Here is an 18,991-nt window from a genome sequence, read left to right on the forward strand (position 1 = left end):
CTCCATGTCGCCTTGTAGGCTCTGTGTAAAGTACATTAAACTTGCAGAGTAAACTTGCAGGGTAAACGTAAAAAAATTATGTTACAGTCATTCTAAGACAGTACTGTCCAAAGTGTGGCACAGGAGGCCATTTAAACTGAGAATAAACACCTAAAAAACTGTCATACAGACTGCTTTATAACTTCATTCATTCTTTCATTGTCTACCGCTTATCCTCACAAGGGTCGTGGGCGTGCTGGAGCCTATCCCAGGTGTCTTCGGGCAAGAGGCGGGGCATACCCTGGACTGGTCGCCAGCCAATCACTTTATAAATATTGGATTGCCCGACTCAACACTGTGTTCTTTAACAACTGACAATATTGATAGTAACAACGTGTTACTGTTGTGCTTTATGTTTCCCAAAGTATACTGATTCGCAAAAATAAAAATAAATCCTCAAGGCAACACGCATCCTGGACATTACGCCCTATGACTTTTCTTATTGTTTCAATTTTGATGAAAAAACAGAAATAAGGCACACAAATACTCGGACGTTCACATTGTATGATATGGCAGACACCAGCTCATTTGCATACAGTCTTCTGGATTCAATTTTAGTTACATTGTGTGCAGACTATGTGTGGTTACTATCACAATGTGTACATATTTTGTCTGTTTCATCAAGCTTTGAATGCAATAAAATTGGTTTGGAACACAATGAGGTGTTGTTGACTTTGAATCAATGTGTTTGGAGTTTATTGTTATTTGGTTAGTGATGCAAATCACTGCTTCATTGCCCTCCAAGTGACAGCAACCTCTCTGGTCCCCCTTTCAGGAGACTAACACAAATATCAAATTGGTGGCCATATAGGTAGAAAATTAGTGTGGCCTTGTGTGTATATGTCCGGACTTATTGTTTTTGTTTAGTGTTTAGTGGTTCATAAAAAATGTAAAAATAATAATATTTTAATGACAAAGATTTAGAGCATTTTTAGAGCTCAAATCTTATAATAAAATCTACAAAGACAAATATGCTACGAGCACCATACTCGAATCTCCAATTTCCCACAGCCTGCGAAAGCATCAGCCTATAGCAGCTGATCGCCTCTCAGGTGGCGTGTCCGCCGGTGCTGCTAGCAAGTCGATGACGGAATGAGAGCCGAGCGGCATGGCGGACGGAGATAAGAGGAAAGCCAGCCCACAGTTAGCGCGTTACATTCATGTAAAGTCTCCCAGCAAGTGTAGGTAAGAGCTTGTGAGGTTGATGATGGTGGCTGAGGCGCATGTTTAAGGGAAGGTGAGCTGTTTTTGAGCGCGGTGCTTCTGTGTTGCTCTTTCGGTGCAGACATGCTGGGTGGATGGCGCCTCTCTGTGTTCTGGTCTCCAAGTGTTACTGTTGCATGTTGTATGTGTGGATTTTGGGGTGTGTCTCTGCAGGCTGAACAAATGTCGCTGGATTGGACCTCAGTCTTCTGAAGTGTCATGCGTTTTATTATTGGCAGCTTCTAATGTTGCCTCACTGTTTCGATTTCATTAAAATATATTTCGCTCATTAAGCCAAAAAAATAATTTAAATATATAAACAAATTGAAGTTTGGCCATTTTGGTTTTCTGCCTTTAATAACTTAATAGTTTGGTGACCTCAGGGGGAAATAAGTTAATAAATTAGTCACCACTTAATCTTCAAAAGTTCCACTTTTGAAGAATGGAGTGGAATGGATTGAGTAAGGAAATCAAACAATGCACAACGATGAGCCAATTGAAGAAACAATACAAGCAGTTGATGTTTGCTAAATACAAGGATGAAGAGTCTTGAACCAGTCATGATGTGCTATATATATCACTATATTGACACTTACTATGGTACCCATTATGTCATATCACCTTGTACTTCGGTATGAGGTGCATTATTTAAAAAAAAAAAAACAACAAAAAAACCTTAAACTGTATTATGGAAAGCAGGAAGTGAACAAACGTAACAGTTACTGATTGTAAAAGTACCAGATGGAGGGGTAGGATTTAATAAGCTTTGCTTCTTCCTACTCCTTTTGGACATGTGGAACTGTGAACTGATTATGGGATGCACTCAATTGTAATCTGATGCATGTTCAAATGAAATTAAACCATTACCATTACCAAAAGTCACAGCAGTGATAATTAGAGTGAAGAAAAACAAACAATAAATCAAGAGTTGTCAAGCCTGATCCATCAAAATTGCTTGATCAGACTGCTATCAGGGTGTATTCAAACATTATGGGTCCGGTTAAATGGGACGAAAATCTGTACGCTCTGCTAATACGATTGCTCTGCTCAAGAGTCCAGGACTACTAAATGGCAACCGAGACTGAGGAAAGTGTGAATTCTGAGGGCACCAACTGACCCAAACATTGTATATGACCATCATCCCAACACCCAACAGAAAGCATACCTAAACATACCTGGCTCTTCAAAGAAATCATGTTGATTGGTACAGTTTAGTGAAGGCAGAAACGGCGTGGTGTAGTGGTTAGTCTTCTGGACTTGGGAGCAAATGCCCCGTGTTTGAATCAATCAAACCAGTAACTTTTCCACACAGCATAGCGGGATCAAAATACACCTCGCTCCACCTTTACTGAAGAGTGTTATTTCAAATCAAACATCCAAAGATGAGAGGTAATCAATAGACAGAGCTCATCTTTAGTTAGTGAATGTGTTACACATCCACAGCAGTGTTATTGTGCTACGTGCATGCATAATGGATTCAAATCAATAATGACAGTCGCTGCAGAGGATCGTCTAACCTGCTGCTCTGTTTCTAATCCACATGTTGAAGAGCTTTCACTGGAAGGAAATAGATCATCATTTAACATGTGCATGAATGTCCACCCCCTCTGCAAGTATTATTCCACTGATTCTTTTTTCACTGACCCATTGTACATCATTTGGTTTGGAACAATAAGGCTTCATCCAATGTGATTTAAAAAAATGAATTTTATGAATTTTTTTATGAATTTTAAAATTATATGACAAGACACTGTTTTCCAAAGGACTGCAATGTATTTTTGTAGTGGGTTGCAGCTAGGTGACGTCATTGTTGTTGTTAGGATAAATGATAAGAAAGGGGGGGGGGGGTTGGCAGAAAGTCAGTTTTGAGTTTTGGCCCCCTGTGTGATTGAGTTTGACAAGGCCACACAACCACGGATAATTTCAAAAACACACCACTCTCCCAAGTCTGTCCGCATGCACTGGATGGGTTGCAGAGATGGAACTACTCTGAGGTTCCAGTGTTCAGCTACTAAAATCACATGAATATGCTCAGAAATTGTTCTGACATTTTCAAAAAATTAGACATTGAAAATGTTGCAGATAACTAAATGTATTTTTTTTTTTAATCCGTTTGTTACTTGATATGCATTATTTCATTGAAAATGTTCTGGACAAATTTAAATGAAACCTTTTTACAAATGCTTCGTGTTCAGGAAATTAAATTCAGCTGATATGAATGTTTCTGCAGTGCCAGTTCTATATCATGCTGAATTCTTACCCTACTGCTCTTTCTCAGTTCTGCTGAATCTGCACATTCCCCTGAATAGACAACCAGCTCCCCTCCTCCCAACACTGCTACACAGAAACGCACACACATACCGCACATACTCGTACATCCATAAACACCTCAACCTCAGTTATAAAAAAATATTGATGTGTTCTGATCGTTCCCCCGCTGTCACTTTTTCCATCCCCACTTAATATGCAACACAGCGATACACCCCACCATGTTTCCCATTGCTCATGCTACAAATTAAACGAAATAAAGAATGCTGAAACATAGTTATTTAAACTTAAAACACATTCATGAAACATTTCAGATTTCCAATAATTTTGCTTGTATTTACTGGTAGCAATTTCACATGTATTAATTTATTTCTTATTTTTGTTACTAAAACAGAAACCATTACTTGTTTTATATAATACTCTCATCGTTCCTCTTTTATTTGAGGCAACTTCACTTCCTAATACGATCATTCAGTCCAAGCACGTGCATTGTAGAGACTGGACTATATGTGACGCATACCAAATATATTCTTTTAGAGATGGCGCAAAGATCCTGTGGATGAGGAGGTGCAATGAATATATATCATGTGTTGAAATTGTGACCTTAATATGTAATTAAGATGATGTTTTGTCACTGTACATTATATGCATTACAGCAAACCGACCGAAGTCTGTGCTCTCAATATGAGGTATAAACCTTGGACAGTTTCTGCACACATGCTGTATGTCCATATGGCTTCATGGTTTTAGTGAGCTCCTCTGAATTAAGGGAACAATTCTCTCTTCAATACTGTGTGGGTTCATGGTATTGCAAATCCAGCTGGCAAGATTAATATAAGCAGATATTGTAGAAAGAACATTTTCCGACAATTCCTAAATGACAGAACAGGTGTTGGGTGTAAAAGGGTGCAGATATAACATTGTACATGGGCAAAAATGTTGAAAAGCACCATACCTTTAGTGAACGAGTGTCATGTATTGGTGCTGTCAATGTGGAGGGAAATTAGGATTATGAGCAATACAGTCGTCCCTTGTCGCTTGGCATTTTAAACATCGCTCCCTCACTATCGCAGTACACTGGCCACTAGGCATTACATGTTACATTGATGAGACATACCTTATGTTAAATTACTTTAACTTGCTATGCAAGGAATTGTCCCATTGCTAACGTGTGAGTGATTGTGGTAGATGGATAGAAAAAAAAAAATTATTCACTATTATCTCTTCTTATTACTTACCATGGCTACTGTATTAGGTAACCTTTATACTCATGTTACTTACGTAATATAGTAGCCATGGTAAGTGATAAGAAGACATAATAGTGAATATTGACTGCAATTTCACCCTCGGCCATTTCTGTGTGGAGTTTGCATGTTCTCCCCATGCATGCGTGGGTTATCTCCGGATACTTCCTCCCACATTCCAAAAACATGCATACTAGGTTAATCGTAGACAAATTGTCCATAGTTATGAATGTGAGTGTGAATGGTTGTTTGTCTGTATATGTGCTCTGTGATTGGCTGGCGAACAGTGCAGGGTGTACCCCGCCTCTCGTCCAAAGACAGCTGGGATAGGCTCCAGCATACCCACGACTCTAGTGAGGATAAGCGGCATAGAAAATGAATGAATGAATGAGGTATAAAGGCGACTATAGGGGTGTTATTTCATGTCTACAGGCCTCTAATAATGGTCAAAGCGTATTTAGAGTAGAGTACAGTACACTAGAGGTTATCTCTATACCCAATTTTAATACACAACATTAGGAGAAGATGAATTTACTTTCCAGAATAACAATGACCCAACCCGTACATCTTAATCAACAAAAGAAATCATTTCCCAGATGAATTCATAGTAACCCATCTGGAGCCATAAACCTGAATCCAATTGAAAATAAGCAAAGGGGCTTTAGCGATACGCTCACGTTCAGATTTGTGACACTTGTGTTACCAGTAATGCTCAGTGACAAGAACGTGCTAGATCCCCACCATAGATGCCTGCAATGGTTGTCTAAGAATTTCCTTCACTTAAATGAAGGAAAAACGGAGTATATTGTTTTTACCCCTGATGCACCGCACAGTGAACCCAGTTTTAACACTCTTATCTCTCTTTTTGCTCCTGTTAAAAATCTTGGTATTAGGCCTGTCACGATAACACATTTTGCTGGGCGATAATTGTGCAGTAGTAACTGTATATATATATATATTTCAGTCCAAATTCAAATAACTGTAGTTTGGTCACTTCAGTGCTATTAGGAATGATGGTCATAGAAATTTCTATAAACCTAGTGATTATACACCAGCCATCTACTGTACTTGGATGAAGGGGAATGGGATTACCAAAAAAAAAAAAAAGTCAGTTATGATCAATGGGCCTCATGAATAATTGAGCATGACTATGGTGCAGAGCGAGAGGAGTGCCCTGTTGTGCTGATGTTTCCCTTGTCTGGGCTTTCCGTCCAGTGGGTATTCTGCTAACACCAGCATGTTCCTGCCCTATCATAGTAAATCTGATGCACACACAGCAGTGTAAACATCATGCAATAGAGCGGCAGGAGCAGATTATATAACACTCCTCCTAGATGGTTGCAGCTTTGAATAATTCCCCCACTATCTCCTCTCTGGAAGAGCAACAACAGCGAGCTCCGAATCTAACGCTTCTTCCATCGACCCGTATGAGCTGTACCTCCTCCTTGATGCTCCTCCCCCTCACTCACCCTCCCTTCTTTACTCTCTAAATCCCTTGTACCTTCTCCTCTTCTCTGCTTCGGATGCCCTCCTCACTTACATTATGGACTCAGAAGGGGAAGGAGGAGAGGGTTGGATGGAGGACCAGTGGGAAAAATGGTAGGGTATCATGCACCTTTGTCTTATGTTTTTACCGGCATGCAGCAATGTGGCTGTGTGACCTTGTTTTTGCGTGCACCTTTCTTTCCCTGGCTATTTGTCGACTCTTTGCATGTTAAAGCTCAGGGCAAGCTTGCCCTTGAATAGAGGGATGTGCATATGCCTTTGTGTGTCTAACAGAAGATTTAAAGCCTGCAGACCAAAATAGCAGGGGCAGGGAATACACTGCCCACATTATGTTGTTATGACAGTCATGTGAGTGCAGGAAAGGGTCTGTGTGAATAGGCTTGCGTTGGACTTGTTTTCATACATCAAATGATGAGTTATGGTGCATGGCATCTAACAGGACCGTCCTGCTCAGGTCTAAAGTGTGTCCTTGCAGGAGGGCAAAGCTGATGAATGACCAGCAGCTTGCAGCATTGTAGTTTCTCAGTGGGGGCATAAATGTCTGAATTATTGTGGACAGATGATGCACAAAAGATCAACCAGCCTTGCACTTGCATGTGCAAATAAATGCCAAGTTGTTGGTCAGATTGTAATGCCATAACTCATAGTACCATGCTCTTGTTGGCTATTTTGTTGGGTATACACGTACAATATACCACAATCCAAAACAACACATAAATATAAATACCACCATAATAATTTTCTTCAGGTTTCAGTCAGAAAAGCAGTGATATCTGCAAACTCAATGTGTCCAAAAGCCAAATTAACGATATAATCATAGTTTTTTTTTTTTTTACAAAGCCCTTTCAGTTATTTGCAATCTAATACAATTTCAAATACCATGTTTGGTGGTAATGAAGTGAATCAAAATGATTTTCTGCTACTTTGCCACATTTAGGTACAGAGTAAAGTGGAATTATTAGAGACATTCAACAAATTCAAATTGTATTTGATTACCTAAATTTACAAAAGTATCACATGACGGTGTATTGCAGTGACACTTTCAAACACACATTGAAATTTTGTATCATACATCTTTTGTTACTTTTATTGCTGTGGTCATATGCCCCTAGGTTACATGTTTTTCTCCCTTTTTGTAAAGTGATACATTCTGTGCTTGAGGCTCAACCTCCACCATGGATGTGGGGCATACAGGGGGATTGTGACCTAAATATGATCTACATAATTGTAATGTAACCAGTACAGGGTGCACCCCGCCCAGAGTCAGCTGGGATATGCTCTATCATACGTGACCCAGTGAGAGTAAGCTGTATAGAAAATGGATGGATGGATAATTGTAAAGTAGCAGCATGTACGTAAGTACAATGCAGTGTCAATAATTAGCTGGCTGGTCCATCATGGGCTCAACGAGTGCTCAATTGTCCTTCATGATGCAGAATGAGATGCTAGAAGCACCCAAATAAGATGGCCTGTCATCCCCCGCTGTCTGACTTTACCCAAAGTGCTTAGAGAGACAACCACCCTGCAGTGTTGATACTCCCTGTCATTGTGGAACTCTAACTGCGGGTTTTGCATCTGTTGTCAGGTTTCTTAAAGTGTTGATGTCTATATATGATACCAATAGAGCAGCGGCCTCAAACTCAATGTACCTGAGAGCCGCTGGAGGTAGCGTTTGCTATCTTAAACTCATTCAGAAAACACCAATCAACTGTATATAGTACAAGCATATATACAATAAGTATTTAGTGTAGTATGGAAGTAGTGACATATTCATCGGAATGAATCATAATCCTTAATTTAGGATGGCATATCTTTCTGTTCTTTGATGGTTACCGCCCAATTTTCTGCCGCTGTCACAAAGAGCTTTTTCTAGTTGACATTAAACACAAGTATAAAAGTAACGGTGATAGTTCTGTGGCTTTTTTAGATTTTTTATTTTACTAATACTAATATGACGATACACGGTTGAAGGTATCGATAATCCATAGTAGGGTTTAATATTGTGATAGTTTGATATATAGATATTTTGTCATAACCCTAATCTGGAGGGATGCCAACTCCCATCATGCATTGTGGTACCTGATTTGTAAAGTTATATGTTTAGGGTTGTTAATTATTTCCCAAATAATTACTGTTACAATTACAAAAATTACTGTTACATTACTGTTACATGGTGGGCCGCAAAATATTATGCGGCGGATCGCAAATGGCCCATGGGCTGCGGGTTGAGACCCTTGCTCTAAAGATATAAATTCAGATTCCAGGCAGTAGTTTGGGAATAAAATACCAAAATGACGGCAAACACCTTTTTCACCATTTGGGTCAGTGCAAATATACAGTGTCTATATGATGAACACAAATTGAAATGAATGGTAATGCTATCATGGGAGAAAGATTATGCCCTCTTAGAATAGGTCTAAAATGACTGAACAGCAAATTAAATATTAAAATCAACCCTTGAGAGACCGTTCTGCAGAAGACTCATTAGAAGTAAACGTGAGCTATGTCAGCTGCTCTGGATCCTCCTGGATGTATACATTTTTTTTAAAGTTGCCAATATGAAGTATATGCTATGGTTTTATCATTTACATAATCAACCATTAGCGGTTACTCGGTCTGTTCAGTCAGGAGATTCATGTTCAAATGTAAGTTGGAGCAGTTTAATTGGGTACTCTATATTGTCAATAGGTGTGAATGTTTGTTTTGTTTGTCTATATGTAACCAACGATTGAATGGTGAAGACTCCAGGGTGTACCACACCTCTCGCCAACATCCGCTGGGATAGCCTTCAGCTCTCACTCATGATCCTAATGTGAACAGCAATATAGAAAATGGAGGGACAGATGGAGCCAAAGATGCTTCTATATCAGGTTGATAATTAATGATAATCAATGTTTTTATGTTTCAACCCAAACATGCAAATCAGTAGGGATGATGGTGTGTACTTTTTCTATGAAAAAGTAATAGAAACTAAAAGAAATTAACAATTGAGACATGTTTGAAATGACAAAAAGGACTAAGGTGGAATGGACGGCATATTTTCCGTATAGGAATATCGCAATAATATTATAACAGTGATACATTTGTGGTCACAGTAATCGTTGAATGGTCTCCTAAACTGACACAATCGTCTCAATAACAATACACTACATAACTGGGTCTGTGCATAGTTTTTTTTTTCTTAACAGACAAATCTATAAAGTGTAGTGTCGGTGCTAGTATTTTCCGTTTCCCAGCGTGCTTTGCTATTTTTTGTGGTTTTTGTAAATGAGTGGAAAGCACATGGTTAGAACTCACATACACATAGTAGTCAATTAATATTCTGACTTTCTATTGTATTTTGATATTCTGATTTTTCTCTGGTTTGAGGTATTTTAACATGCAGCGGGAAGCAAGTATAGGAAAACAAAATCAAAAATAGATAGAATATGTCAAAAGTGTGGGAGCATTTGTGTGACGTGCATCAAAGTGGCACTGGCATGCCACAAATCCCTAAGACAAGGTAAACCTAACATAAAAACAATTAGCTTAACATTAATAACGTTAATGTACCTTACTAACATTACTTTAGCCATGTGGGAGGCTATATTTGTGTAATATTTGTGCAATTTTTAGTAATTTTGTACAATGTAAAGAACAGTAGAACAGAAGAACAGTATTTAATAAGAATATTTCATTCATTCAGATCTAGGATGTGTTATTTTAGTGTTCTTTATTTTTTTGAGCACTGTATATGACTCACTTGCTTGGTTGATGGATAATATCAAGTAGTGAACACTGCAAAAACTTTCACCCCTGACACAAACAGATATTCCCATGAACGCAAGAGAGTGTTATTTTGGCCCAAATCCAGAATGACAAAGGCAATTTTATACTGGTTATGAGAATAACTTGCAATTGTCCTTATCTGCCATCGAGTTACGTATGATATGTATGTACCTTTGTCCTGAATTATAGCCACAAATGTTAAGAGTTTTCTTGGGGTGTCGCTGTAAATGCTGTTATAGATGGTTGATCTTCAGCCAAATGTCTAAATGCTACAATGCAATGGTATGGATGTCATGACAAAGTGGACATGTGCAACCCACTCCATTGATCTTGCATTGATCACTAAGGAGACTACCGTGTTATGTGAGATGCTGTGTGTTTGCAGTACACACAGCAAATGTGTCTAGAAAGGCAAACCGGGTCTCTTAATTGCTGGTAATGAAAATCTTTACAGTTGGTCACTCCTAGATATTAGATTGTGTGTAGGAAAGTTTTTTTTTCTTCATGTTATTCCTGACGGCTACCTAGTGTTTTGCTCTTATTTGCTCTGTCAGTTCAAATCTTCAATTTCTGAATAAAGAGGTGAATATTAAAAATCGGTGGCTTTCTAAAATCCGGTCCATCAATTAATAAAATAAAATTGACTGATTAAGTGATTATTAAAATAATCGTGAGCTGCAGTCTTAGATACATGTTAAGGTACGTATTGGTGTCTGAACTGGTCCACCTTAGTCTATCGGTGATCTAGTGTGGCCATGCCGTTGAACCAAAATAATCAGTTTGAAGCTTAAAATTAAACATATTCTAAAACATATTGCGGTAAAGCCCAAAGAGGTTGTTGTATTTCTAAACAAAGTGAAAGGCTGAATGTTTTTCTAAAGAGTCATTACTCATTTTACTCATATTAAAATAATTGTTTATCAATGCACTAGAGTTCAAATGCCATTTTAAGAGAATCAACCTTGGAAGGCAATGAAAAAATCAGGAAATAAGTAGAACCATTTTTAATCAAATTGATCACAGTTTTCAAATGAATTAATCATCATTAATCATCATGTCACACTGTGTCTAATATATGCCCATTTTTTCTTTCTTTTTTTTTTTAAGAAAAGCAAATTGATAAGGGATTATATAACGTGCGTTTGTCTGTCTTAACAGCACCTAATGACCTGAAAATTTAAATCAAGTTAAGAGATGCCACACATGTCTGAAAATCCATTTACCTGGCTTTTTTAATAGCAGAATATTTGAATAAGACTTTAACCGTGTTATTATGAGCAATGAGGAGTTGCATTCAAAGACACCCCATTGTTTACATTCAATTCTCATGTTTTGAGTGAATTTTCTGGGATTTCCGAGCATTCTTAAATGCAGCAAACTGGACAGTACTTCCGCATCAAAAGTTACAAAATGTGGCATGTCCGTGAATGCATCTCACGGTCTGTCTAATGACAGTGTGGAAGTGTTGTTGAAATGATTAATGGACTACAGACGTGTTTGTTTGGAGTCTGAGATGCAAATATGGTGTTGGAATTGAACTGCTGTTGATGTGTTCAGCTCAGAATAAAGTGAAAAGAATGTCTATGAGGGACTGTGGAGAGCTACACTGTGCCATCTTTCGTCATAATGGAGAGCTGTGGCTTGCCATGATGATGTGTTAATTACACACAAAAATAACGCAATTAATTAAATACATTTATTACCACCATAGTTTTTAGATAAAGCAGTATCTATATCATTTAGATTTATTTAGATTTATATTTAGAACTGTTTTTCTAAACTGTTTCTGTTTTGATCCCTTGGGCTTTGGTGATTACTGGATGCAAATTATTTCAGTGTCCTTTTTCTTCTCTTCTCCCATTTCCCATTCCGTAACATGGCAACTTCTCTTCCTCCCCCTTCAAGGCCTCAATATAAATGTAAACAGATGCTTCTACTCAGGCTGCTTGAATCCCATGTGCATCTTCTGACACGAGGTGTCTGTAAATGATCATTGCTACTGTATGTTATGTGCATTGTCATTCTTTTGAGACGGTGACATTCACTTGAGTTATGAGCTGAGCAACAACTATTACTACTTTTTCTCTATCCTACTTCCACATATCTCCATAGTAGATATGCCTTATAAAGTCCCATTGTACCGAGTTTGATTCCACCGTTGTGTGGAGTTTGCATGTTCTCCTCATGCGTACGTGGTCTTTCTCCGGGTACGGGTTTCCTCCCACATTCCAAAAACATGCATGCTAGGTTAATTGGCTACTCCAATTTGTCCGTAGGTATGAAAGTGAGTGTGAATGGTTGTTTGTCTATTTGTGCCCTGTGATTGGCTGGCGACCAGTCCAGGGTTTACCCCGCCTCTCGCCTGAAGACAGCTGGGATAGGCTCCAGCACGCCCGCGACACTCGTGAGGATAAGGGGTAGAAGTCCTAATGTGTTCTCCAGATGGGATAATGTTTGATCCTGTAGTTTGAATGTGTGTGCACTGGTTGTCTGGGGTCATGTAGAAGTTCTTAATGTTATTTCACATAATTCTTGATTCCCCCATCTGTGTGTGCCGTTTGCATGTTCTCCCCGTGCATGGTTTTCTCCGGGTACTCCAGCTTCCTCCCACATTCCAGAAACATGCGAGGTTAATTGGCTCCAAATTGTCCATAGGTATGAATGTGTGTGTGGTCTGAATGGTTGTTTGTCTATATGTGCCCTGTGATTGGCTGGCGACCAATCCAGGGTGTACCCCGCTTCTGCCCCGAAGACAGTTGGGATAGGTTCCAGCATGCCCGCGACCCTTGTGAGAATTAGCATAGAAAATGAATGAATAATACTTTAACAGGTAAACAAAAAAAGGTCAACCTTGCTACAGGCCATGTTCAAATTTGTAATCACTTTAGTTCGGCAGAATCTTACAAGAGTCTGGCGATGTTTTGCTGCTTCAGAACCTGGAATATTTGCTGTGATAATTGGAACCATGAATTCTGCCGTCTACCAAAAAATATAAGAATGTCCAGCCATCTGTTGGTGACCTCAAGCTGAAACCAACTTGGGTTCTGCAGCAGGATAATGATCCAAACACAAGCAAGTCCACCTCTGAACGACTGAAGGAAAACAAAATGAAGACTTTGGAGTGGCCTAGTCAATGCCCTGACCTGAATCCTGTTCAGATGAGATGCTGCAGCATGACAGGGCAAGATATTCATGCTGGAAGCTCACTCCCCCCCATGTGGCTGAATTACAACATTTCTGGGCCACAATTCTTCCAGTGCATGAATAGGGAACCGGGTAAAACCTGCCTAGGCTACTTACTTATTTGTCAGTGCCAATGAGACATTTTTTCAAAAGCTGACCATACTAACTACTATTTTTTGAGCTTGATGGAAAAAGTATGCCCAGGCCCATGTTTGCAGGAACTTCCGTGCCCATGTTTGCAGGAAACGTCCGTTAATGCATTGTTAATGTCCTAATCCGATCTGCTCGCAGCCCCATTGTAGGGCTATATGATACAATGTTTAATTGATAATTAAAAACCATATATACATATATATGTATATATATATATATATATATTTTTTTTTTCCCTTACTTATACATGAAAGCAGACCTACTATTTTTGGGTTTTAAACAAGATAATCACACACATCAGCTTTGACTTTGGAAAGTGCTTGTGCTTGGTTCATCTTGTTTTGGTCTGTCTAGGTCCTAATCAACTATTCCACTGATCGTTAGTTGCAGCCTTAGTTCATTGGTTTTTTGGAGTTCTAAGAATATTAACTTTCTGCTTAGTATCCCTTCCACGATGCATTGCCTGATTTAAAGATTTACAACCTTGAAACCTGGGAACAAGCCATTGTTTGTTCTAGCAACAGTATATGTCAGAACAGTCCTGACCAGAAAAGTAATAATTTTTCTCTAATCTATTCCCTTTTCCTTGTATTTTTACCCTAACCAGGTTGACCCATGACATCAGCCTGGGTGAGTTTGAAGATGATGACCTGTCAGAAATTACAGAGATCACAGATGAGCGTGGAATGAGCCTTAACTGCAATGCCCCGGATGTAAAGGTAAGTAAGATCAGCACATTTTTACTGGGGGTGTCCCAATTCTAAAGATCGGATTGTGATTGGCTGCCGATCTACTGTATTTTCAAGACCGGATAAAATCGTACTTATGTTCTGTAGCTTACAGCAATAGTTCGCCCTCACTGTGTCTGGACTGCTGTGTCCTGGTGCAGGTTGCTTGCATGGGAAGTGTCATTGTAACCACTTACACTTATTTCTGGGGTCATCAATAAATTGCTAATATGTTGAAGAGAGTGTGTTTAAAAAAAAAAAGAAGAATATTCTAAATCACACCACAAATTTATAACGATGTCAAATGATTAGTCGTACCTGAAAAGTTTTTTTTATTGGATGGACTTTTACTGGCTCTTTTATTGGATAAGCGACCTGACTCACTGAGGTTTATTAGAAAAGCCAAACAATATTGTTGGTCATGCTGATGATGCTCATGAGCTACTTGTTGGAGACCCCTGACTTACCGTGTATGAACTCAAAGAATAGTCACCCGTGGTGCTCCTCCAACCTCGCCGGCGGGAATAGTCATTGTCGGACACACTCAGAGGCACTGTGGACCTCAGAAGCGGAACATGAGGGCGCCACGTTTACGAGCTGCAGACAAACCTTGGCACAACATTGGTAGTGGGAATGTAGTCATTGTGTTTTTTTGCAGGACTACCGTGTTGTAGACAGTGAGTACCATGGTTCTCTCAAACCACAGCAACAGTTTGCAACATATTTCACATTCATGGTCACAAAAACAGTCCCTTGTATATTGCTATCTTGCTCCAATAACTTCTGTTTGAGCTTGCCTCTGTAAACAGAGAAGCAGAGCTTGGTGGAGGGCGGGGGAAGCAGAGCTTGGGGGAGGGCAGAGAGTGTATCGCGCCTACAGCCACGCCCATAAGGAAGCCTGCTCCTCAGTGACATCACAAAGGAACAGTTTTACAATTCCCTCTGAAACCGAAGGTTTTCACCCATCCAAAACTTCTTTCAGTGCCCACTACCAAATGCGCAAACCTCATTATCCGAGAGAATACACAGAGATGAATGTATTATGCCATCAGATCTCAACAGCTCTGTTCTCTCCTCCTCCACCAGAAGCTTTTGTTGTACTTTATGCCCATTTTCATTGCCCGTGTTTATTTTTATGCACAATATAAAAACGCTACAGTTAAGTTGCATATTCAGTCCAAATCTGAGCTCAGTCGAGGGATGTGATGTTCCTTGCTGAGTTGTTTTGCCAGTAGCAGAAAGATGCCAGGGGCAATGAAATCTGATTGACTGACTGTAAAAAGAGACATCTGGTAAAAAGTGAAGTGTGTGTGATGAGCATATGTAACCCGCACTGCATCCTGTCCAACTTAATAATTAATGCTTAGAAGTTTATGGTTTGTTCATTATTTCAGTGAAGGATGCCAGTGCAGGCTTTGGGCTCCATGAGCCACTCCTGCACATCAAAAAAAATTATGTTGGAGAGAGAGAGAGGGACAGAGAGAATACACAGAGGTGAATGTATTATGCTGTCAGATCTCTGCAGCTCTGTTCCCTCTGAACCCATCATCACCTCCTCCTCCACCAGCTATACAACCCATTTCTGCTCCTGTAACCAAGGCAACTAGAGGGTTGAAGGCTTTTTCTGCCCCTGAGTCATTTATGCTAGCAGATGAGCATTTGGGTTATATTCACATTTAAGAGGATGATGATGACAATGCAAAAATGAGAGTCACTCACAGTCACTTTGTATGGGTATTTTTTTCTTACTACCATCTTATTCTGGAGGCCAGTGACTAGGAAGGTCTGGGTTGGGCAAAATGTTGTTAGTGTAGCGTAGGCCAGGGATGATAACCAATAAATAAATTAATTGCACAATATATGAAAATGAACTAAATAATTTGCCGTCCTTGACATGTTGCCATCTGCACGCATGTCTTTTTTCCTCTGACTAAATGGTCCCATTTTGCAACTGAAATGAGACATTGAGAGTAAATTTTACATACATTAAGTTGGACAGAAGAAAGGTATTTTAATTATTTTATTCCGTTAATTGTGTTATTTTTAACAAAAAAACATTTTTAAACATTGAACTTCTCATGGCGGTCTAGTGGTTAGCGCGCAGACCTCACAGCTGGGAGACCAGGGTTCAATTCCACCCTTGGCCATCTCTGTGTGGAGTTTGCATGTTCTCCCCGTGCATTGCGTGGGTTTTCTCCTGGTACTCCGGTTTCCTCCCACATTCCAAAAACATGTTAGGTTAATTGGCGACTCCAAATTGTCCATAGGTATGAATGTGAGTGTGAATGGTTGTTTGTCTATATGTGCCCTGTGATTGGCATGACAAGTTTTGCACTCACCTGCAATGTCTTTTTACTGCCACATGGTTGACATCACTCCTGCTCCTATTTAGCATGTTAGCAAACACTGTTGTTGTCATCACATGGTGATCACGCATATATGGTCGCTGTGACGTGCTGGGGCAGAGTCTGGATTTGACTGCTTGTATCCGAGTGCCAGTATCTGAGATTTAGTCGATTATAATCTGACATTGTCTTTTTCCCAAAATCAGCCCGATATCTGATATCAATTCGGCATTGGGACATCCCCAATGTTGACAATAATCTTAATCTGGTGGTCATAGTGAGGAAGTTGTGTATTGTTGGTGTGGACAGTGACGGAGAAACGTGTTCACGAGTTATTATATTGCATTTTTTGTCAATTTCAATGGTAGCGGTAGTAACTATTAATTTAGCAGAGATATGAGGCACCGTTACTGATTATGTGTGCAATGGTGCCATTTCTACTTGTGATAGTAAACATTATGCATACTTCATGTTGTATGTAACATATGTACATTATCTGTTTACAAAGACACGAGTCATTACATTTGAAATTGAAGAAATGTGTTCAGACATGATTTAGCTTAGTCAAGTTAGTCAGGGTGCACTGCAGGTGCATCTGATTATCATTGTAGGATAGCAGCAACAATGACAAATAGCTTAGCTTTTGCATCCCCTGAGTGGTGCCGTATGAGCACAATATGATGTAACATAGCTGGAAAAAGTGTCTTACTAACAGAATAGTGTTCTTTTTTGCTACTCTAATTTTTTGCCTGTGTTTATGCCATCTGAAATTCAGGATACAGAAAGGAAGTTGCCCTACAACCAAGTGATTCTCAGGTCGATCAAGAGGTGCAGAGAGCATACACATAAATTGATTAGTCATAAAACATCAGGCTGAGTACAAGTGAATCAATATCCCTGGCTGAGACAGGTGTTCTGCTTCTTCCAGTCATATTTCAGCATTCTAACAACAATTGAAGGCCCAGGCTTTTTTAATAATACATGAAGGACTGGTACAGTTTCAGGATCCTGGGAGTGAAAGGAGTTGTGACCTGAGTAGAGACCTTTCAGTGTCGACACATTGGCCCACAGTGGTGACCTCATCATTGAGCTCATCCTCCCAAAGGGTTTCAGGAAGCGGCTTGTCTTGTCAATAATGGACTGCACCACAGAGGGACCATTCAGCAACCCAAACGGGATGGGTCTGCTTTAGTAGATTAATAGTCATATTTTCGTGTAAGTTATTTGAATAATTTTTGCATAATTCAGCTTAATTAGAACAAACAGCACAACAAAGTGGCCTCCCTCATGGATGCACAGTGAAAGCCAATCTATGTATCAATCTGAATGTGATCACCGTCATGCAGGGTTAATGTGGAGTTGCTCAGGCTCACAGTGCAATATAAGGATGATGTTGGTCCTTGGTATGAAGTGACAACATGAATTAGTGTTTCTGTGTGTGGGTGTCGGTGAGTGAGGGAATCAGTTGATTTGATTAACAGTTCTTTGTTGTGATAGGATGGGCCGGATTTCAGTGTAATGGCCAAATACATTACCTGATGATAGAAACAAATAGAAGCTCAATTGAATGTATTTTACATGCAATTGTAACTACTGTGCATTCCCCTTCTGTATGTGTCTGAGCTGCAAACACACCGAGTGGTGGTGCACACTGCCCCCATGGATACAGCTCGCGTCATCTCACCCACTCATGGTAACCGAGAGGATGCCGCCTCATAAATATAAACCAAATCAGACAAGTCCCGTGTGTTTCTGATGCTATTACGCATCCTTCACTGAGATGGTGTTTATTTATGCTTATCATGCACTATGGGTGTTTAATCATTGATGTTATATGACGAAGTTACTGAAATGATTTTCTGCTGCAATCTATACAAGACAGCTGAAAATTATATATTCATAAAATGGAAAGTATGTTTTTAACCACATCTAATTCTTTATTTTATTTCATTTGTGAGTCATGGGTTTAGACTGTGTCATAGCAACCCAGGGTGATTGTGAGATTTCCCCTTTTTCAGCTTCTCTGATTGGATGAGCCCTGAGCATCACAGTATTGCTGTGTCGTCAGGGCGCCGGCAGCATGTGTTTCTTTTCCACCTCTTCATCGTCACTTGTCTCCTAGCAACAGAGCGGTGCTCTTTTAAAGGGGCCAGTTGTAAATACAGGCCATAAAACACAAGAGCAGAAGTCTGTTCAATTAGCAGATATTGATGTTCACTTGGAAATTGTTGAAAGGTAAGAAAATGAGCCTTCTCAGGATTTAAACCGGTTCCAGTTTTACAGAAGCAATCATTGTTATATTGTTATATATTGCATACATTTCAATAAAATGGCCATATGGTGGCCGAGTGGATAGCATGTAGGCACACAGTCAGGAGATCGGGAAGACCTGGGTTCGATTCTCCTCATCTTTGTGTGGAGTTTGCATGTTCTCCCCATGCGTCCATGGGTTTTCTCCAGGTACTCCTGGTTTCCTCCAACATTCCAAAAAGAAAATATGCATGTTAGGTTAATTGGCGACTCCATAGGAATGAATGTGAGTGTGAATGGTTGT

General features: G+C 39.6%; 1 protein-coding gene across 3 annotated transcripts in view; it reads left to right on the forward strand.

Annotated features, from left to right (window-relative positions):
- The first annotated feature begins 1,076 nt into the window (after positions 1-1,076).
- Positions 1,077-18,991, forward strand: part of LOC131139687 (C-Jun-amino-terminal kinase-interacting protein 1-like) — a 39,384-nt gene continuing 21,469 nt past the window's right edge. The window contains exons 1-2 of one of the 3 annotated variants that reach the window (XM_058089509.1): positions 1,077-1,224; positions 13,972-14,083. In XM_058089509.1, the coding sequence (XP_057945492.1) occupies positions 1,148-1,224; positions 13,972-14,083 (189 nt within the window). In that variant the 5' untranslated portion in view covers positions 1,077-1,147. Of the gene's footprint in view, positions 1,225-6,110; positions 6,354-8,907; positions 9,131-13,971; positions 14,084-18,991 lie in introns of those variants that run through there. The other 2 variants (XM_058089510.1, XM_058089511.1) reach the window with 2 other exon arrangements.

The sequence above is a fragment of the Doryrhamphus excisus genome, chromosome 12 (assembly GCF_030265055.1).
Source record: "Doryrhamphus excisus isolate RoL2022-K1 chromosome 12, RoL_Dexc_1.0, whole genome shotgun sequence".
NCBI lineage: Eukaryota > Metazoa > Chordata > Actinopteri > Syngnathiformes > Syngnathidae > Doryrhamphus > Doryrhamphus excisus.